This window comes from Helobdella robusta (genome assembly GCF_000326865.2).
Source record: "Helobdella robusta unplaced genomic scaffold HELROscaffold_67, whole genome shotgun sequence".
Lineage (NCBI taxonomy): Eukaryota > Metazoa > Annelida > Clitellata > Rhynchobdellida > Glossiphoniidae > Helobdella > Helobdella robusta.
In genome coordinates, this window is record NW_008705379.1 from 363697 (window position 1) to 387085 (window position 23389).

The 23389-nt window shown below is 31.1% G+C and overlaps 5 protein-coding genes across 5 annotated transcripts in view; 2 read left to right on the top strand and 3 right to left on the bottom strand.

Annotated features, from left to right (window-relative positions):
- The window catches only part of HELRODRAFT_181060 (hypothetical protein), a gene marked incomplete at both ends in the record, with an annotated part of 4053 nt that extends 1510 nt beyond the window's left edge, over nt 1-2543 (bottom strand). The window contains 2 exons of the mRNA XM_009030337.1: nt 313-921; nt 1605-2543. Of these exons, the coding sequence (XP_009028585.1) occupies nt 313-921; nt 1605-2543 (1548 nt within the window). The remainder of the gene's footprint in view (nt 1-312; nt 922-1604) is intronic.
- Nucleotides 2544-4877: 2334 nt separating this feature from the next.
- Nucleotides 4878-6173, bottom strand: HELRODRAFT_181061 (hypothetical protein; the record flags this gene model as incomplete). The annotated part of the gene is made up of 4 exons (XM_009030338.1): nt 4878-5024; nt 5243-5433; nt 5522-5666; nt 6165-6173. 4 exons carry the CDS (start codon nt 6171-6173, stop codon nt 4878-4880), a joined length of 492 nt encoding a protein of 163 aa, XP_009028586.1.
- A 1797-nt stretch (nt 6174-7970) lies between these two features.
- On the top strand, nt 7971-10671 carry HELRODRAFT_194128 (hypothetical protein; the record flags this gene model as incomplete). The annotated part of the gene is made up of 9 exons (XM_009030339.1): nt 7971-8127; nt 8222-8559; nt 8658-8789; nt 8877-9107; nt 9350-9556; nt 9720-9846; nt 10094-10272; nt 10347-10412; nt 10618-10671. The coding sequence occupies 9 exons, from the start codon at nt 7971-7973 to the stop codon at nt 10669-10671; spliced, it is 1491 nt and encodes a 496-aa protein (XP_009028587.1).
- Nucleotides 10672-18761: 8090 nt separating this feature from the next.
- HELRODRAFT_115704 (hypothetical protein) lies at nt 18762-21158 on the bottom strand (the record flags this gene model as incomplete). The annotated part of the gene is made up of 6 exons (XM_009030340.1): nt 20827-21158; nt 20529-20639; nt 20221-20369; nt 19565-19793; nt 19141-19311; nt 18762-18934 (listed from the first exon to the last, which is right to left on the bottom strand). The coding sequence occupies exons 1-6, from the start codon at nt 20900-20902 to the stop codon at nt 18762-18764; spliced, it is 909 nt and encodes a 302-aa protein (XP_009028588.1). The 5' UTR covers nt 20903-21158.
- A 566-nt stretch (nt 21159-21724) lies between these two features.
- Nucleotides 21725-23364, top strand: HELRODRAFT_89102 (hypothetical protein; the record flags this gene model as incomplete). Its single annotated transcript, XM_009030304.1, has 6 exons — nt 21725-21872; nt 22053-22169; nt 22245-22411; nt 22517-22663; nt 23007-23126; nt 23230-23364. Coding segments are annotated over 6 exons (834 nt in total), but the record flags the coding sequence as incomplete, so codon positions are not given.
- Between the last annotated feature and the right edge of the window lie 25 nt (nt 23365-23389).

Here is a 23389-nt window from a genome sequence, read left to right on the forward strand (position 1 = left end):
TTGTGTCTCGTGGAATAATATTGGGTTATTAGAAACCACATATGGACCGACATTTGAAATCAACTGACCATCGCCTAAAATTTTATTGATATTTTTACCTATCTCAACAAAAAATTTATTCAACCCTGTAACGGTGCTCAATTTAGCAGTTTCACTGGCATCATTTGAGAACAATTTATTGCATGATTTTTTTGACCCCAAAATTTCATTAATTATCCTCCATCTGTGTTTTGTTCCAGGTTGATTTTTTAATTTATTTTCAAAATATTTTTTTTCCGTGAATCTTTTGACATTTATAAATTTATTTTTAACCTTATTATATGCATTTTTATTTTCAGGGGATGGATTGTGTAGATGCCTTTTGTAAAGAACATTTTTATACAAGGAAAGATTATAAAGATCGATATTCATCCATGGCCTTCGGAAGCCATTTTTTTTATTCACCAATGGCAAAGCTAGATTGATGCAGTTTAAATAAGTCTTTAGGAAATTCTTAAAATTTGATTCAAAATCGGACCCGTAATCAGACATGTTCCACTGGATATTCTGTAATAAACAATTTGCTTTTTTTAGGTTCTCAGAATTAATCAAACGGGTTTTAATGTAAGGGTTTTTGCCACCGACAGCCTTAGCATTCAATGGTATGCAAAGAAAAATAGGTAAATGGTCAGAAACATCGCTGTACAGAATTCCTTTAGGGCAGCCGCCGATGCCATAATTAGTAAAAACATTATCGATCGTTGACGAATGGCTTGATGTTATTCTAGTCGGTTGGTTGATAATTGGATGCAAATTAAATTGAGCCATAAGATTTAAAAACGATAATGATGCCTGGTTTTTTACAGCCAAATCAATGTTAAAATCCCCAAGTATAAAAACATCACTACTGACATCGTCTTTTAAAAGTTCATATAAAAATTCCTGCATTTTAGATAAGAAATTATCCAATTTATAATTTGGTGGCCTATAAATACAAATGATTATATTTTTTTTATTGTCAGAGGCAAATTTAATTCCGACCCATTCAAACAGGTCGGAACTGAGAGAAAAATTACAATTTAAATTTTCGTACGCTAAGTTTTTATCAATTAAAAAACCAGTACCCCCACCCCTTTTACCCACCCTATTTTTCGCAACTAGACTATGGCATGGAAAATACGATAGTATAGGGCCATAGTTAGTGTCATCATTTAGCCATGTTTCACTTAAAGCAACAATTTGAGGGATATTAACATATAATTGAAAACCATTAATCAACAGTGCCAAATCATCAGCATGCGCAGTCAAACTTCTGACATTTATATGCAGTAAAAATAAATTAGAGTTATTGTTAGCTGAAACATTTAAAAAATCGATAAGTTCACAGAAAACAAAATAATGACTAATGTTATTTGGCATATAGTATTCACAACTTACAATAGCATCCACATCATCAAAATTGTTCAACACACATGATCCATCAACATCCAAAACAATTGGCATAGTTTCATCCTCATCTGCATCATCCATATCAACGACATCAGAAGCAACACAAACATCATAAGACACCGCATCACACCAATTCATCGCTCTACCACTAGCAGGATTCATATTCATTTCTTGACCATCGGTAATTTCATGATCTTCCATCTTCCTGGAGGACCCCTCACCCTGAACAAAAAATCACCACTTGCTGCCTCTTGTTTTCTAGCCTCGTCCACCAAACTCTTTAGTTCAATTCTTTGATCTTTGGTTAAGTCATGGCTGAGGCTAATATTACCAAATTCATTGTTTAACAGTTTTAGTCTCGAGAGATTGCTCATTATAAGGGCTTTAATTTTTATGTTGTCCATTTTAATCAGCAATGGCCTATTTGAGTTTTCCTTTTTCTTCCCCAATCTTAATATTTTAATGACATCCTTGTCATTTACAGCATCATCTGTCAAATGCTTAAATATTTGAATGATGCGCTTTTTGTCATCACCATGTTCTGACAGTCGGAACAACATAATATTTCTTTCTTTCTTTTTAGCCTCAGATGCCTCGACCAGTGTCTTCTGCACATTTTTGAACTCAACGCTGACTGCTTCCTTCGTCTCGATCATCTCCTTTTTTAACGCTTGGAAACAGTCGTTTATCACCTCATCATTTAACTTCACAACATTTGTAGTCACAACATCTTTTAGAGTATCTGCATAAGATTTTTTAAGATTTTCCTGCAGCACCACAATCCTGTCATCAATACTTTCGTTATCATCTCTGCTGTCAAGTTTGTTTTGAACAATCTTTACCTGATTACTGAGTGAGACGTTGCTTTCTTGCAACTTTCTTATCTCCTCCGTCAACTCACTTAGTTGTTTATTCGATCTAAACATGTCAATATGTTCAAGGCAGTTTTTACATATCCAGACGAAATTAACAGCCTGCAGGAGTTCTTTTGTTGTTGGTTCAGTTACTCCACTACATTTCCAATGCATAGTCACTGAACTACATAATTTACATTGTAACGAATCCTTTAAAGTCGCATTTCCATTGCAACTCTGACATTTATTTCTGCCTGCCATCAATTAAAACAACTCAAAACGTAAACACTGGACATGCAAATTTAAACTGCACTTATGTTCGACTTTAACGTTAGTATCAGTCTACAATCAGAACAAATTTCACAACATCAGGAGTGTATGTACAGAACTATAAACAGCTACAGTAAATAACCAGCCTAAATTATTTGCCTTTCAATTCAAACTATTAAAGATTAAATTTAAAACTAAATTTTATATTATTCAAAAAATAAATTATATATTCATAATCCCCTTAATTTTGTCTATAAAATGAACATAAATTTAGCAATTTAACTTTGAAAAAAAACGCTGAAAATTAAGAAATACGACGAGTAATCTAAATGCGTCCGATATGCGTAAACTACATATATATATATGTATATATATATATATATATATATATATATATATATATATATATATATATATATATATATATATATATTATATAAATTCATTATAAAAGCAACAGTAATCAGTGATACATATGTACGCGCACGCAGTTCAAATTTTACTGGGAGAATTCAAAATAGTTTGAAACCACACCTTGCTTAACATCCAATTCCAAGCCGAGCCAAGCTGAGCCAATATGCTTAGATTTATAAGCGCTTTTGCATCAAAATTTTGCTCGCTTTAAATGCGAATATCCCCAATATCGATATCAAAGAAATAACGCGAGCGAGTTTAAAAAATATTTTATTCAAAATTTAATTGAAGTAGAACATGTACCCAAGTTTTATTTGGCAAGTAATTCCATCCAATCATTTAAACACGCACACCCTTCAATTGAACTATCTCGCAATCTATTTCTTTTTATGCTTATTAGTTTCCCAGATTTTGAAAAAGCTCGTTCTCTTGGTGTGCAAGTTGAAGAAATACGTTTCACTAAGTATAGAATACCGCTAGCATGACGTCATTTCCTCCAACGATTCCGTAACAAATTCTCTATCCCATTTTGAAATTATTTTTGTCAATTTTAATGAAAATAATGCAATTTCGTAAGTAAGCTAACTTATGGCTTTGTTAAGCGGTAGGTTAGCCACCGTGTTTTCGAAACAAAGAGAAATATTTTTATATAAATTGACAAAAATAATTTCAAATTACATAATTCGATTTAAGTACAATATTTTAAACATATTGATCAAATTTATATTCAGTATTAGTTGTTTATTGAAACCCATGCAATTTCGTTACGTGAGCCCACCATGGCTTCAGTGAGCCACTGTTTTCTAAACAAAAAGCTATATTTGTTATTTAAATTGACAACGATAATTTTTAATTAAATAATTCAGTTTAATTATATTGATTTAAAAATATTTTTTAGTCAAGTAAATCTTTTGTATTAGTTGTTTGTTTAACATCGAGTTTGTTAAAACCCATGCAATTTCGTAAGCCAACTAACTGTATTAATTCTAATCTGCTGAAGTAATTAGAAGCTGCACGCCTGCTTTATCAACTTGAACCCAGAGACTCAGCTATGGCCATTAAATACACATACATTCTAACACACGTACATATATAAACGTGAAAAAAATTTTTTTAATCTGAAAATTTTTAAAAAGTGAAAATTTAATTTTGCATGCGGTTTTTTAAACAACCGCAAAAACAAAATACGCAAATCGCAAAATCCGCAAGTTCTGAGAATTTTTCATCAGTTATCCGCTTGAGGCTCTACTATACACAGTCACAAGCAAATTTTGAGGGTTTTACTATTTTTTTAGTTTCTCAAAGATTTAAGTAAAACCAAAAGTAAAATCAAGAAAGTAAAATTTAACTATGAAGTGTTAATTATTAATAATTACATGTGACTGAAACGATGAATGAATGATAGGTGCCTAGTGCAGCATACCTCAAATGACAACTGAAAATTTGGATGTCTTGTAGTATAACAACAGTGGGTTGCAATTGTCATAAACTCCTTAATACAAAATAAGATGATGGTGGTGGTGGTGAATATTATAGATTTTATCGCAAATAATTAATTTAGAGTAAAAAGAACTACAAGTTTTACAATCGTTTGAGAAATTTTTTCTTTTCGTTTTTCTTCTTGTCAACTGCAGATGGTTTGCTCTCTCCAGATGAAGCCAACTTTTTCTGAATATCATCTGATCGATTTGTTGTCATGTGCCTGCAAGCAACAATGTTTATCACCATTTAGAAGTTTCAACACTGTTAGATTTCAAGAAATTTTTATGTACAACTGAATGAAAAAAAATCCTTTTTATTAAAACAGTTCTTTAAAGAAAAATAGACCAACAAATAGCATTGAATAAACCAATTCATACAAAGCAACGAAATATATAAATTATTAAAATAAATAAATAATATATATGTATATCACTTTGAGAGAGATGGCCTAGCATGAATTTCAGTGAACAGTTTAGCTCTCGAGCAATAGTTTTCATACTGCTCCAATATCAACTTCCCTGCCTCTTCGTTAAGAGCTGACTCAGGGTTTGGAACTATTAGAAGACACTTAATGGTCTGGTAAATTTTTAAAATTAATTATAAATGCTAGAAATTTTATATAAAACATTTTTTAAAATATAATAATAATTCAGTTAGATAGGCACAAGTTGTGGAAATTTTTAGGAAAAAATTACACTAAATGAATCATGTTAATGAAATATAACATTACAACATTAAATTAAACTTAAATTCTTCTACAGTTAAATAAAAAGGAAGAAACAAACAAAACCAACAAGCAGGATATGTTTAATGCCATAGTTGGGCTGCCAATCTTTTTTCAATGTATTGACACAAATCTCGCCATTTTGAGCGACATTAGGATGAAAAATTTTTGTGAGGAAAAATCCTTTTGGTGGTTCCTGTGGAAAGTTCCGATTTAATATCAGTTTAACCTCAAAGGACCCACCCTCATATGGTGTTTCTTCTGTAATGGTATTGCAAATAAAAATAATTTCTGGCATTAATTATGATACTGCTGTCAGACATTAATTAGCATATTATAATAAACCAACCGGGCCCTTCAATGACGGCATGGATATCGGTGACATCTGACTCATTCAGAGTTACTCGAATGCCTTCAGGAGGATTTTTCTGCAAATCCAACAGCTCCTTAGTTACCAGCCTAATCACATTTGGATTTAAATTTTCGACATTGCTCTGTTGAAAATTAAAAATACCATTTTACTAATTTATTTTCAAATGATTTTGTTACTAAATTAAAATTTTAAAATGAACTCCTAAGTTCTCATTATTTAAAAAAAGTTGCAAATGTATTATAAAACACTCATGGCAGAAAATGTGAAATTTAATAAAAAGGTTGAAAAAAAAACTGGCAGAGAACAAAAATTGAAAAGCAAGATGATTAATAAATTAAAATTTTAATATAAAAATTAAAAATAAATTCTCAAGTTTTTTATTAACTTTAATAATTTAATCATATAAAAAAGAACATTCATTTTGATTAAAAACGATAAAAAATGAGCCACTTTATTCACCAAAAAAATACATTTTTACGAGAATAAAAATAATGAAAAAAGAAAACTGAAAAATGAAAGAAAAAAACTAAAAAACGGCCAGAGCAAAACAAAACGAAAACGGAACAGAAGCCTTATTTTATTGAAGATAAATGTTCGGACTGCCTCAAATAATACTAACAGTAGACATTTTTAAATTTATTTAAAAAAGAACTAATTAATTTACGAGTTTGCTATTTTTATTTACGTTCGAATTTTGAAAATTAGAGATAATAATCAGCGGAAATAAGTCAAAGAATTGAATACTTAAGAATAAACTAAAAGTTAATCTACATAAATAATCATTATAGCCATGTGTACTTGGAATAGAATTATCATACTTAATAAAGAGAAATATTTGTTAAATAAGCACGTATTACTGCTTTTGCATAGAATTTTCAAATTAATAACTCTAATAATTGTGATGATGGTCATATAAATATTGTTTTAATAACTATACAAAAGTCAAATATCTCCTTCACTGAGTTCGCGGTTCGCACAAGCTGTTTCTTCTTATATAAATAAATAAATAACAAAATTTAAAGTGGTTCAGTAGACTAGCATCTGTGTAAGAACCACTACAAATACCGAAAATTAAAACCATGCTTTCAAACATAAACCAGAAACGGCAAAAATATTTATTCAACGTTCTCATATAATATATTACTTGCTCCCATTAAACTCAAGTTTGATATAAATGGAATTGTATGGCAATTTGAGATTCGTTAATTGAATATGACAAGATGTCAAATTGTTCATTTTGGGTTGTAGTAGTGTATAATATGAAACTTGACTGCATGTGTTACCAGTCGAAAGTTCAGTTGCACGCAATTATTAAAATCGATATATGAAATTTCAATAAACATTAAAATACTAGATCATTACAACGCCATGATATTTGATGCACCAGAAATAATTGTATGAGTTCGTTTATGTTGAATTCATAAAGTTTACATTAAAAGATTAGGCTACGTTTTATCAGTCACGTTCGCGTCATGAATAAGGTATTTTTATTTAGTTAGTAGTTTATCTTATTAGACTACGTGGCTGTATATATGGAGAGCATGCATGAACAAAACTAACAATAGCGCCTGTGGTTTATTTAGTTGAACAGTTTTATTTCGTTCATTCTTTTTGTGATTCTCACGCGCGTTTGTCTGTTTTGCAGCAACGCATTTGAACTTGCCAACACTTGCCAACGTAAATTTTTGCAGCCAATCATCGACAAGGTAAATGAAAGATAGCTGCTGTCAGTATGGAACACTTCAATCAAGCATACCTGTTCAAGCGTGCATATGGAAGTAGTTCAGAATGCGGAAAACTGGATCTCTCCGCTGATCATCCCACATATCTCTACAGAGGACACACAAACACACACGTGCAAACAAAATAAAAACTGAAAAAATCATACACAACATGCATGCTCTTAGGTAAACGCACATGTATGCTAAGCACAACACACATATGTGAGAACGATCATGTATACCCTTCATCGTTATAAAGTAAATAAATACAAACTATTATATAAATATTTATATATTTATGTATTTATGTATATATCTATAAATTTTGTTTTTATATATCTATACAATATGTATGAAAGTATCATATACAGGAAATGTATATGTATAAAATAAATGTATAGAATATTGTAAATATATATATATATATGTATATATATATATATATATACATATTTTTGATACTATATATATATATATATATATGAATACAATTCTTATCTCCTTATTCATTGGTTAAAAAAGTTTTAAAGTTTGAATTTACTTTTGCTCATGCGCAGTGCCAGTGCCACGTTCGCTTCGTGCTGTTTGTCCAAGAGTTTTAGTCCGTTTTAGATTCTTCTCGAACTTTTTGTCAAAGAGTTCATTTAGGAAAAGTGAACTTTGTTATTTGTATTGTTGTAAATTGTTCTCACTAATTGTAAAAAATGTTTAAGTTTGAAATTGCGCTGTTCCTTTGTGCAACAGTTTTTGTGCAGAGGACATCTGCCTCAGATTTCGTGTTGGATCAAGGAGTGCTGGTGCTTTCAAACAACGACTTCGAACTTGCTCGAGAAAGATTTGATAACTTGTTCGTTGAGTTCTGTTAGTAAATCTCAGTTGTTCTGCTGTTGTTTGACATGTCATTTTTATCTCATTCTCATCTCATTCCCATAACAATAAAAATTGCCTCCAAAAGATTCAACGTGGTGTGGGCACTGCAAATCAATGGCTCCTGAGTACATCAAAGCAGCTCAGATGCTCACAGACAGAGGTGCAAACGTTCAACTTGCAAAGGTTGATGCAGAGTTGGAGGACAGATTGAGAAAGGAGTACAAGATAACAAACTACCCAACATTCAAATTCTTTGTGAAGGGAAAAAATAAGATTCTGGATTATTCAGCTGGTCGTCATGCTGATGACATTGTGAACTACATTGAGAAGAAAATTGGTCAGCCTGCAAGAGAGGTTAACACCATTGATGAAGCCAAAGCACTCCTTGACCAAGAAATTTTTTTCCTGTTTGCGTTTGCTAAGGTTATTTTTAATTAGTACTTTGAAATTGAGCTTAATCTTTTTTTGTTAAGATTTTCTACATTTTAAAAATTATTTTGATATGATTAATTGTTTAAAAGAGCCTGGAGGTGAGATCGGTTTTTGAGCAAGTGGCCTTCGACAATGACAAGTACTTGTTTGCCATCACATCCGACCCTGTATTGTTCTCAGAGTTTCATGTCAATGAGGACACCATTGTTGCTTTTAAAAAGGTTTGTTCTTTATGTATTTATTTTCAACTCTGCATGAGGCAACACACACATCCACACACACACACACACTCACAAACACACACACAGTATGATGAAGGGAAAGCAGAATTGACAGGTGACATCACGTACGAAACCATCAAGAAGTTCATCCTCGATCACCACCTTCCACTTGTCAGCGAATTCAGTGAGGAGAACGCAGAGAAGATCTTCACGACAGGTATCAGCAAGCATGCTGTCCTCTTCATTAGAAAGTCAGATGCACATTCCAAGATCCATTTTGATAGCTTCCAGGAAACTGCTCTTGCATTTAGAGGCAAGGTTAGAAAAAAAAATAATTTAAAAAAATTGCACTTTTTTCTTTTGAAATTCTTGAGCTATTTGTTAGAAAATAGTTCTAATTTTATTGCTTTTCACCTATATCCTTCTGCATGGTCTAAATTTATTGTCATTCTTTTATATAGTTTTTCAACCTTTCTCTTATAATCATTTTTTTAACAATACCTCTTTTATCAACTAACTATCACATCCCAGACATTTACTTTGAAACTATTCAATTTAAGGTTGTTTTCTTATATGTCGACCTGGATGACGATGACAACCACAAAGTTCTTGAATTCTTTGGATTGACACTGGATGAGACGCCAGCAGTTCGATTCGTTGACCTCACACGACCTTCTGATCCCATCAAATACAACCCTACAAGTGCAGATTTGGGTCAGAGTTCAATTCAGGCATTTGTTGATGGAGTGCTTAATGGAAAGATTAAGGTTAGGTTTATTTTTTTGCATTTTTTTAATTGATCTTTTATTATAAAATTATGAAAAATTTTCTTTTATATTCTAAAATTTTCTGTTTCTTGTTGTCATTCTCATTATCACAAATTATTTACCAGCTGCCTAACTCATTATCATAATTTATTAAACTCTTTAGCCATTCTTCAAGAGTGACCCGGTGCCAGCTGATTGGAATGACAAACCAGTCAAGGTGCTCGTTGGCAAAAACTTCCAGGAGGTTCTCGATCAGGCTGTCACCTCTAAGAATGTCATCGTTCTCTTTTGTTAGTTTTTATTTGTTATTTAAAAAGTTTTAGGATGAATGGGTGAAGTTTTTTTAATTTTTTCAGATTTAATATTTTCATTACTTTATTTAACTAACTGGTGAAGTTGATGAGATTGAAACTAGCTGGTGAAATTGTAGGGATTGCCTAAACCAATGTATTAAAAACAACAAACAAACAACCAACTAACTCTAATATAATAAATACACACGCACGTACTTACGAACACACACACGAACACATTCAGATGCACCATGGTGTGGACACTGCAAAAAACTCGAACCGATTTGGGAAGAGCTCGGCGAGAGGTACGCACAAAATCCCAAAGTTCTCGTTGCCAAAATGGATTCAACCACCAATGAACTGGAAAACATGGACATCAAAAATTTTCCCAGCGTAAAATTGTTCATCCGGGGCACCAAAGATGTTAGATTTTAAATTTTATCAAATAATTATCATGTATCTTTGATGATCTTTATGCAATGTATGTATGTTGTCAGGTTGTCGATTACTCCGGCGAAAGAAGTCTAATGGCCATATCTGCATTTGTTGACAGCAATGGAAAGGTTATTAATATTATAAGATTATTATTATTTTCATTGTTTTTTATTATCATTTTCAATATATTATCGAAAATATCAAGTAAATTACGTTGTTATTGATGTAGGATGTGCAGCATACGTGGCTTAAACCAGACTTGATGTAACATTTCAATTTTGTTCGTTTAATTTTATTTTAAATTTATTTTAATTTTTGTTTCGTTTAACTTAGGTGGTCGTGGTTGTTCCAAATACTGCTGCTGAACCAGTGAAAGATGAATTGTAGAGAGAGAGAGAGAGACAAATATATATATATATATATATATATATATATATAGAGAGAGAGAGAGAGAGAGAGAGAGAAAGAGAGAGAGAGAGAGTGGGAGAGATGAAATAGATCGGAGTTTATACAATGTATAACCAATGTTGTTTTAATGATCAATCAATCTTTGATCATGTCACTTATTTTTACCTTTTGTTTTTCATTCTTTCTAGAGCTGTTTTTTAAGTTAAAGAAAATTTACTTTTGTTATAGATTCTTAAGAAAATGTTATTTTCTACTTAAAAAATGAATCCTGATTTACTAATTTAATGTTCAATTTCTTTTGTTTTAATAAGATTTTTTAAAGTTCAAATTAAAAGATATACAAATGTACCTATTCTCACGTTTTTCCATGTCGGCAAAACTTTTCTTTCTTGTTAAGTTACATTTTTATGACAAATGTTTCACAGTAAAATATACTCAAATCTGTAGTTGTAAGGTGATGGATGTTTAAAAAAAAATTCAATACTACAACACTCATTAAATATATAGCAGGGCTACTTTTTTATTAAGCTCTCATTCATTCATTCTTACATTCACTCATTCATTTTTTTTCAAGACTTGTGATGTCAAATCAAAAGGCAATGATATTATTTATTATATGAATCTTAGCTGAATGCGCATGCTGTTTAAGAGATCTGGATAAATTTATTTTTCAACAACGCTTTCTCATTCATTCATTCAATTATTTATTCAATTATTCATTTCTTTTGGTTATATGCAATGGTTTTTCTTAAATTACATATCAACATGTAACATTTAATTGCGCCTTCAGTATACTGTATTCAATTCTTTATTAGACTTTTTTTTATAAAAAATTGGTATCAAACTTCTCAAACACACACACACACTATTATTGTTATTAATACATATATATATATATATATATATATATATATATATATATATAATTGCTGAGATTTATCAATATATTTTTCTAAATTGTAAAATATAAAGTCACAAATATATTGATTATATCATTGTCGTTTATAATAAAAAAATATTTCACTATATAAATATATATGTATTTATATATAATACATATGTATATATTGTGTATATATATATATACATAAAGCGTTTTCATATATACATATACATTGACAGCATATATATATATATATATATATATATATATATATATATATATATATATATATTAAAAGCATGAACATAATCATTTATATAATACATAATTAGTCAATCAATCAGTTAGAAAGATATATACATGTTTTTAGAAGTATATGCATGTATGTATGTATACATGTGTACACGTGTAATTGCCTTTGTCATAGGTAGATTGTTAATTTTTTATTAAAGACACGAAAAAAAGTAGAAGATTGCTTGACAGTGCCTTAACTGAAATTTTGTCCCTTCACAGTCTACATCATGTAAACATAGTGGGATAAAGTTTAAGCTAAGGCACGCACTGTCGCAAGCAATTTTCTTTGACCTTTTTGTGCCTTCAATTAACGGTGTATTATCACAATTGTACCTGTGACAAATGCTAATACACCAGTTGATTATAATACGTACTGTGTTATGCTCATTTCATCTAGTTACTCGTAAAAAATACACATTAAAATACCAATGATAATAATGAATAATAATAATAATATAATAATAACGAATGGAACGATAATAAGAGTACAAGCGAGTTAGCGCTGAAAAAATATTAGAGAATACAGACGTAAAAAATACATTGACAGGAATACCACTGTATATTAATAATATTAAATAACAGCAATAATAATAATAAATAAATAAATATTATTAATAATAAGTCAATTACTGTTATATTTTTTTTACAAAACGTCATTTATATAGCGCCCTATGGACATATGCATAGCATAGGGACGATCAAATGATTGCTGGAAAATATGCATTGGCAAGTACAAAGGGTATGGTATTTATATGTATGTGTATACGCTTGTATGTGTGCATGTATGTATGTGTGCATGCATGTATGTATGTATGTGTACGTACGTGTACCTACCTAGGAGATATGTGTGTGTTTGTATGTCATGCTGGTATTTAGAAATACAAAATTGACGAGTAAAATACGTAATGTTTGCACGACTTTTTAACTGGTCAACTGAGAACGGACTATAAATGTAATGTAATAATTAGTTGCGATGTAATTATTAATGATAGTCGAATTAACGTTATAATTATTTTTATTTCTTCTAATTAATTACTGTCAACCATAATTACATTAACGCGCTTATATTTATTAGTACATCAAAGTCACAAAATCGAGGAGATATGACGGTTAAGAACGAACGTAACAAACATGTGAACAGACACAACAAACATGTGAACAGACAAACAAACAAACACAAAAAATCTAAACAAGCATCATGCAAGCTGAACAACATACAAGCAAGCATCATTATAAAAACCGACAAAAACAACACTTAGAAGCAATAAAACATACACACAAAACAAAAACACACACTCATATATACACATGAGGCTAAGACTATGGAAATGAACATTAGTTAGATAATGAGATGTGCACACACACACACAAACACACATAGATAATGAGCTGTGAACACACAAACACACAACACAAACACACGAAATAAATATGAAAAAAAGAAGAGTTAATTTATGTTCAATTTACAATCAAGCCAATGTAACAAGAAAAACTTACTTTGAATAAAAATTCATTTTCGATCAACATAATTGTCAGAAAAATAATTAATAATAATAAACAAATAAATAAAAATTTGAAACCACGATCTATTCATAAACATGTTGCTTTTTAAAATGACAGTACAATGAACATCAATTAAAACACAACAGACATAATAATAATAATAACAACGCCAACAACAACAATAATAACAACAACAATAATAATAATAACAACATACCAACAATAATAAAATAATATCCACAATGAACCGCAGTCGCAACATCATCGCTACAAAATTCCGTAAGCATTCATTTATACATAATTCATTCTCGAAAACGGACGCCATGGGGTAATTTAAATATATAATTGGGGAGAACAAGAGAGAAAGAGAGAAAAGAGAGAGAGAAAGAGAGAGACGGATAGTCCTACTCAAATACTCAATATCAAAATACCAAGATACGACCAGCAGACAAGCAGTTACCAATCAATATGACATAAGGGAGTCATCATACAATATATCTACTATCAGTTAATACAAAAAAATACCATATAATAAAAATTAATCGGTATTAAACATGGTATTTTGTGTGGATATAGATACACATAGATTTAGAATGTGGAGATGGTATCTGTATCTATAAGGGTATTGCCCTAAACTTCTTATCATAAATATTCTACCGAAAATACAAACGGCACTGACGTCAAGCATTCGTCATAACTGCTGATCAAGGAACCTCATGAGAACACGACAACCCTGAATGATAAAATACAAAACAAAGACGGCCAATAATCGGAACGTTCTAAAGAAAACATGCGGATGATGCGGTTGTTGTATAGTTCAATTCCTAACCGTGTGTTGTTTTATAGTTCAATTCCTACGTATGTGTTAGCACTAAAAACCATACATCCGTATAAAAATCATAAACATATTAGACATGGTAAATTGAGTTCAACGAAACGCCTAGTAACAATAGAAATAAAAAAAAACAAAAAAGAATAATAATAATAACAATAATGATTTTTTTTCAAAACAAACACAGTAAACATTATTAAAAAATAAGCCTAAGCCAACCAAACTTCACAGCAACGCCACAAACAAAACAAACAACCACAAAACAAACAGCAATCACAAATCCTCGCAACATGGTTCATCATACATATACGTGTATAATATACATCAAAAAAAAAGAAAACTTGAAAACATACAATACACTCGTACGTACATTGCACTGTACATACATAATACAAACATACATACATAGACACGTTTACACATACCAAAAAACGTACCACATGGTACAACAGTACACAGGACGGTACAAACACATCCCATACAACAAACAATATCAAATAAACATCTATAAAAGGCACATATCGATCAACTTTCCACTATTCCCACACACACACACACACACACACACACACACACACACACAAATATATACATAAACCTGGATATATATACACGTACATACTATTAACGCTAATATACTTTCCACAACGGAAAAAAATGATAAAGTGTACGTTGATGTACACAAATACACATGCAAAAAAACTGCAATAATGTACAATGTACGAAGTATGTACGTAAAGCGACACAAAATATAACGAAAAAAGAAAATAATTTTAGCACTATTAAAACACACACACAAAATACCCATATACATTCACATACATATGGTATATATACATATATGTGTGTGTGTATATATATATATAAATATATATATAAGTGTGTGTGAGTCTGTGTGTGTAGTTATTTCTACCTCATTATGTACATTGAAATACGCATACATTAGATACAAGAATACGCTAAAAAGTTCATAGACATACACAGAATATAAATAAAATAAACCATGCTAAAATAAATCTAAGAAATTATTTTTTTTTGTATTAAAATACATACAGTTAACAATAAACATGAATTAGGTTGATAATGATTGTTTAATTAAGAGTAATTAGGGGAGAGAGAGAGAGAGAGAGAGAGAGAGAGAGAGAGAGAGAGAGAGAGAAATCGCCAATCACTCCCACTGAAATGAAATAACAACCAAATAGATTATAAAACGTCCTTGAATAACAAAAGCAGTACGTTAAAATCATTAAAAAGGAGAGAGAGAGAGAGAGAGAGAGAAAGAGAGGGGGGGGGGGAGAAAAATTACTAAACAGTAACTGTCCTTTAGTTACTAATTCCTAATTAGTTGTGTCTTACTAAGTAGGTCTGTAGATTCAAAATAACGGAAACTCTCTTACGCGGCAAGCAAAACTTGAAACACAAGTACACAAAAATATTAAAAACCTAATAGCCTTTACTCACACATACACACGCACGCACACACACACACACACGTATAAAAACAGCATCCTACATTTATAAAAAAATTCTCATTCAAACAAAATTAAAATAAACTAATGTAACAAAATCATTTTTTTTAAATAGTTTATATTTATTATTTTTTATTTATTTTAATTATCTTCCTATCATCATTCACAAGGCAAAATACCATTGAATGATTCAACCAAAAAAATACAAATAAAAGTCTTTATTTTAATTAATTGTGTTAAATAAAAAACCCAATTTTGTTACTCAATATCATCATCATCACTACCCACAATCATCAACTTCACCATCATCATCATTATCATCATCTTCACCATCATCAACATCACGAGCTCATCATTACTATCACCGCACATATATAATCCTCCCTATTAAAACTCACTCAATGATCTTGAAATAAATAGCCTAATAAAGCTAAAAATCCGGCTGTCACAAAGTCTATTCCGTGTATCTCTAACTACATTTGGCTTCCAATGTGCTTATAATTGTGTTTTTTAGTTAATTTCCGCATGGAAAGCAGTGCATTTTTTCAAATTTTTGCTAAAATCAAACTCGAATTATAATACATTAGCTACAAAGCAAAATAATTCAAAATGAATCATAAAAACGATAAATAGTAATAATAAAATAAGAATAATAATATTAGAAAGCCAGACAACCGTTTAATACATTTAAAATCAACTCGTCAATCACTCATTTAATAATTTAATCCTGACTTGCTATGTAAATAATGGGTCAGTATAATGTGTATACATGTAAAAACATATAGTCATATACATATATGTATGTATGTGTACGCGTGTGTGTGTATGTGTAAGCGTGTGTGTATGCGTAAGCGCGTGTTTGTGTTTTAAAACATTGGCTAAAATAATGATTGATTGAAAAAGTTCGAAAAAAAATTCATGTAATTTTTGCATTTTAATAGCAATCATATTTTTTATCTTTTTACTGTTGCTACATTACATTACAATACAAAATGATACACATGTATGTACAAAGGATACCTGGAATTGTACAAACATACATACACGCTTATACATCAACATATGTTTAAACATTCTAAAAAAAAATAACGCATTGTACATAAGTATCATGGAGCAAAACTATATTACAGTACATACATATGCATGTGCACATATATATAGACATACATGTCATATTTATATACATAAATACATACATAAAGTTGAACATACATTCCAGTTTTAAAAACATTTTCGTCATCAGGTCTGTCTTATCTTTAAGCACACACACAACACACACACACACACACACACAAATATGCAGACATACGTACACACATGCATACACGAGTACATTGATACACACACATATATATGATGGCGAAAAACATATGCCAACATGCAAACTTCTTCAGTAACATTTTAAATGCACAGCCCTCTTTCTCTCTCACTCTCTCACACACACACACACCCACACACCACACACACACATTACTACTACGCATTAGTGGTCAATAATATATAATCAGAAACATCAGCGCACATATTGGAAGTTGTTGAAGTAGTAGTAATGCAGTAAAACTCACACACACACACATATTTAATTCTAGATGTTTGTACTTGTTTTGTTCAATCAATCAATCAATCAATTAATTAATTGATTAATTAATTATATTATAATTAATTAATCATATTAAAAGTTAGAGTTGAGGATGGAGGTGTCAAGTAGACTTTAAAAGAGGACATAGAGACAGTAGTGAGACTGGCTGTTTATTTCGTTCGTTAGTGCTTGTCAGTGGATGTTGCTCGTGAGTGAATTTATTTTCATACAACGGACGTGGATGGGATGTCGTTACGATTCCTCGTCGAACTGCGAGTCACCATACCTCCCCCTACACCCATGAAGCTCCCCATATCACCCCTGTAACCCCCGGGTATAAAATTAGGGACAGAACAGTATGGAGGAGGTCCAATCGGTGGATGTGGTAGCTGCTGATGGTGGTGATGCTGTTGTAGTAGCCGAGATTGTTGCTGCTGCTGTAGCTGAGAAGTATTTCGACTGGATGATCTGTGAGATGTAGAAGGAAGATGATGATGGTGGTTGGAGAGGGGATCTTGTTGCGACGGGATGGACATGTGGTGAGGATGGTGGTGATGGTACGGCTCAACGGATATCGATGACATTCCCAGCTGCATGTCGCTGCCGCCTCGGAGATGCGCCGACGTCGACGACGACTGGATAGCTGTGTGGCGGTCAACACGTAGGTCAAACTTGTCATTGTACAAATTAAATTTTTTAAAAATATCACGAATCAAAACTTGAAAAAAAAATTAAAAATTGGAAAGTTGGCGAACTGTTTGGGTAGTCGCCCATGGCTGCTATGATTAGCTGTTGAGGTGACGGCGAAGGAGATGGTAAAATCGGCATCATTTGTCGGGCGGGCAGTGGCGGGCCCCTGGACATCATTGGACCCCCCATGTTTCCAGGGGGGTATCTATCCCTCCTGAGCGTAGAGGCAAGTTGCTGGTCATCCATAGCTGGCAACATACCATTGTTTTGGTGGTTCTGTGCAATTGTTTTTGGGATTAACAGTCTTAAAAAGTATTTTGATAAATTAAAATCAGTAAAAATATTAGAGATTAGTGGCAATTTTAAATGATAAGATTATATATTTGCGTGTACTGGTACTGTGTAGCATTGATGAAGAAATGAGATTGAAAACTATTTATTGTTAGGCTTATTAGTCAAAATTTATTCATTGAATAAGTGCTATTATAATATTTTGGCAAACTATACTAGAGTCTGTATGATGATGAGAGTTGCACATGATGGGATGAGAAAAGTATAAAACAATTTCTACATAAATTAAATTTTTTAATTCATAGTTAGATGTTTTTCTCCGATAACTTCTCACTCAACTGCAAAAATTACTTTTGGAAAAAGTTCCAATCTCAATGTAGCGAAATCAGTTATGAGATAAAATGGAAAAAATTAACAAACATAAAAAGTAAATGACAGACCAAAAATATTTTGAAAAAAAATCCTAAATCTGTTTAAATTTCAACAGCAACAGCAATAATGACAACAAAAACAACAACAGTATAAGCATCAAAAGATACAACAATGACTAACAAATTTAAGCATGTTCCAGTCAAAGACATAGTTGTACGTATAACCAAATCTGTGGAAAAGATTCCTGAATAACTGCCTCAGGTATGAGTAATCTGGCTTATCTTCGAACCTCAGAGATCGACAAAAGTTTAAGTACGTGGAAAATTCAGCTGCAAATAAATAAAATATAAATAATGGATAAAATATAAATGACAAAACTAACTTAAATAAAACAAACATTGAAACGAATTAACTTTAAAACAATCAGTTTATCAGTAAAGAATGAGCAAAGTAAGCCAGATTCATCTTGCCAATTATCATAAACAACAAGTGTGTGTTTGTGTGTATACGTGTTACAACGGAAAACTCAACTTACACGCGTGTCCTTTGCACAACTCTTCAACCGACGTTGACATTTTCTTCTCACTGATTCTCTCATATTTTTGTTTTTTGGTGGCTGCCTTGAGACCCTGCCAGGGCAGACTGCCCCTTATGAAATACATAATGACATAACCTACTGACTCCATGTCATCTCGTCTGCTCTGCTCTATTTATTAGAATTTAATCATTATTATTATTACATTGTCGTATGAAATAAAATTAATATTATTATATATGGAACAAAGTGAACTTTTACTAAGAAAAAAAAAATACTACATCAACGTTTAAATTTTTTTTTCAATTTCATCAAAAAAACATTGATAATAATAAATGTTAACAAAAAATAGAAAAAAATTTGAAAAATTAAAAACCATATAATTTGATAAAGTTAAAAAAAATAAATTGAAAATTGAACAAACCAATGCCTAGATGTGTGTTGATACTTGCGTACCTCGCAGTACCGGTTAGATTTTTATTTTCCCTGTAAGGAATGTGCTGGTGCGTGCGACTGTCCCTATACTTTTTTGCCAGACCGAAGTCGATGATGTAAACTAAATTACCTTTTTTGCCCAGGCCCATTAGGAAGTTGTCGGGTTTGATATCACGGTGGATGAAGTTTTTTGAGTGAATGAACTCTACTCGACTGATCTGATGAAACAAAAATTAGGGAATTTTTCTATAAAAATATATTCTCTATTTTAACATTAAATATAATCCTAATCCCAATTTAATATTTGAAGACTATTGTACTGTATATGTAAGTCATGAGAAATGTAAAAATTTCATGTTATAATAACAACAGATATGCATGAATGTCTAGCTGAGGTTTAATTAAATAACAGAAAGAGCTTAACACAACAGGAACATAATTATTATTGTTGACAGAAATATTGCTTGTCTGTTCAAAATGTTAAGCAATAAATTGAACACGAAATAATTATTGTTGAAATAATTATTTATGATTGGCCATGAAATTGATAAATATAAAATGCAATTCAATAAATTGAAAACAAAGTCATTTCATTTAAAAGTAAATTTAATAAAACAGAATTTTTAATGAAACTGCATAAACAACCAATTGATCAGCAAGAAGGAGTACAGTTTTAAGACTAAATTTTCTTGAACAAAAGTTGAAAAGGTCTTCGAGACTTGGACCAAGCAACTCCATGACAATAACATTGTATTCGCCTTCAGTACCACTCCACTTTATAGTTGGAATTCCAACTGGGGAGATTAAATTAGGAATGAATTTATAAAGTGACATATTAGATAATATCAAAAATTATTTATATTTTTTGTCAAATGTTTTAAAAAACAATCTAGATTGATTTTATATTTAATTTAGTAGGTTGTTACTGACGGTGAATATTTTATTAAAAGTACCTCCAGTTTGCATAAGTTTGTAAATTTTTCCCTCTATATGTAATTGTGGATGTTTAGTCTTTGCACATTCCAGCTTGATCGCCACCTCCTGGGCAGTAACAACATCTGTCCCTGGTGTTGGCAAGTGAAAATGCAATGAAAAATTTAGTTACCGAAATAAAATGCAAGTATTAAGCTGCAAGCTTGAAAAAAAATTTTGGTACCAAATAAAAATGCAATCAAATTGATAATTTTAAAAATAAAAGTATTCCAAGTTTCAAAAAGAAAAGAAGAGATACACAAGAAACTGTCAACAAACCAAGGTATATGTCCCCAAATGATCCGCTGCCAATTTTGCGACCAAGACGGTACCTATTGCCTATCCTCAGTTCCATTAGGACCCACCAAATGATAAAATAAATTTAATAATAACTAATATTAAACAAAACGCTCCTGGCAACTCTATAATTGACGGCTATATAAGAACAATAAACAGTTCATAGTTTATTTAGTTTTAACCACAAATACGGACAAATACTAAAAATAGAAAATTAATTCATCTAGAATATTAATTTGGAATAGTTTTATTATTTAATTTAGCAGAGGATTAAACGGATTTATTTGCAATCGGTGATAACTAAATAAACAAAAGTTTATCTTTCAGCTCTAAAGCTCAATTAAAAGTGGATTCGATGCATAAATGGGGTGAGGAAGTGCGGATTTTTTAATTTACAACTCAGTCTTATTGAAAGAAGAGCTCATGAGGTTCATTACCCTTAACTTAAACTGAAAAAAATACCAAACAACTACATTATTAACAACCAACTTTAAAATGTATGAAAAAAAAGTTATAATTTAGATTAGTTACTCAAGTTTTTTTTCATTTCGACGTCATCGTACAACAAAGATATTGTCTGTTTATATGTAATTGAAATTAAATTTGAAGCTTGTCAATATCCATACATTGTTTTCATAAAAAAATTACATTTCTCACATTTCATTCTCCAATATATCGTCAAATATCAATGAATTTATACGAGGTTTAAAATATATGAAAATAAAATTTGAACCCAAATCGCTCTATTTCGAAGAATAATAGAACTAACGTTATAAAAATGATACTTTGAGCAACATAAATTAACAGTCCACCAAATATTTTTATCAAAAAATAGGCCGGCCAGGATAGTACTGATAACTGGTGGGAAGATCAGTTGAAATACCAACGAAAGGAACCAGGCATCATCGACAGTCAGCTTCTGACACAGTTGGTTTTTGACCAAGGACCCAAGGATCATGCTGGTGTATTGGCAAAAGAAGAAGGCATTGATTTTGAAGATGTCACCCATTTAAGAATTTCATTTAAAAGTATTTTTTAGCCCAATTTTTCAGTTTATTTTCTAAACCTAGTTATTGGTTGTCAGTTGAGTAAGTCTTGTCAGTTGTAAGTGCAGACAGTTTTATTTACTCATTTTAATTTGGTGAACGTCTAAATGTGATATGGCATTTTATTTTCAGTGTCTGCAATCGTTGTTAATAATTTTACAGATATTCTCCAGATAGCAAATTTATGGAATTTCAGCAATTTAGTCAAGTTGCAGTTGGATAATAATTCCATTTCAAAGATCGAAGGACTGGATCACATGATTCATTTAAGATGGCTTGGTAAGATATCAAAGCAGGATCGTACAATGTTGCATAAAATGTCAAATGTACCTATTTACAATTTTCTGAGCGCAGATTTATCCTTCAATGTAATAACGCAAATTGACAACTTGAATCAGTTAAAGAACTTACGAGATCTAACGTTGTATCACAATCAAATTACGACCCTTGAAAACATGGATGAACTGAAAAATTTAGAGGTCCTTTCTATTGGTCGGAATAAACTTCAAAATATTGAAAATGTCGGTTAAATATGTCTAAATTCTGACGTTTCTATATCAAAATTTATGTACATTTTATTTGATGTTCTTGCCAATTATTTACACTTTCTTCAAACTACAAAACAGGTTATCTATTTGCGAAATTTTAAATCTCTGAAATCGGTGAATTTTTCTGGCAACGCATTCACAAGCCTCAACGACTACAGATCGGTTGTCATAGTTTACTTGCCACAACTCCAGTACATCGACTACTCCGCCATTAGTTCTGAACAGGTAAGTAGGTAGGTACGTTTCGTTGCATGTAACATACACAATTAACTAAAGCAAATGAATTATATAATATATATATATATATATATATATATATATATATATTATGTTAACAGTGAGATAATTTTATAAAAATTCTTTAGATCGTTTCAAAAATTCAGTTCTTTTGTTATTTAATAACTTGAGGCTTCAAGTTATTTGTTCACAACAAAATTTAGCCATTATAAATATCTCAGCCCGAGTAGAGCCCATAATAAAAATTTCCATATAGATAACGATACAATATATTAGATATATTAAAATATTGTGTTAAGTTAACAAATAATACACTTAAATTCAACCACAGCGCAACGCAGCTGCTGCAACCTTTGAAAATTTGATAACAACGTTAGAAGCTAAAGATGAAGTTCTACAAAGCGAACTGGCTCTGATGAACAAAGATAACGAGAGGCTGGCACATTATAAGGTCAGAGGAAAATAACTACCGAATTTTTATTAAAATAGTTACTGATTTTCTGTTATATATTAATGCTTATTTTAAAAAAATGAATTTTCGCCAACGTCAACAGAAATCGTTCGTGGACGCGTTCTCCGGTGAGTCATTTGCTGATCTGCTCTTTCAAGAGGACGATGACGACTCTAAGTTGAAACTTTGGTGGGTCATACAGAATCTCTTCACTGAATATCCTTCTATAGCCCTCTAAATTCCTACCTGCTATTTATCGATTG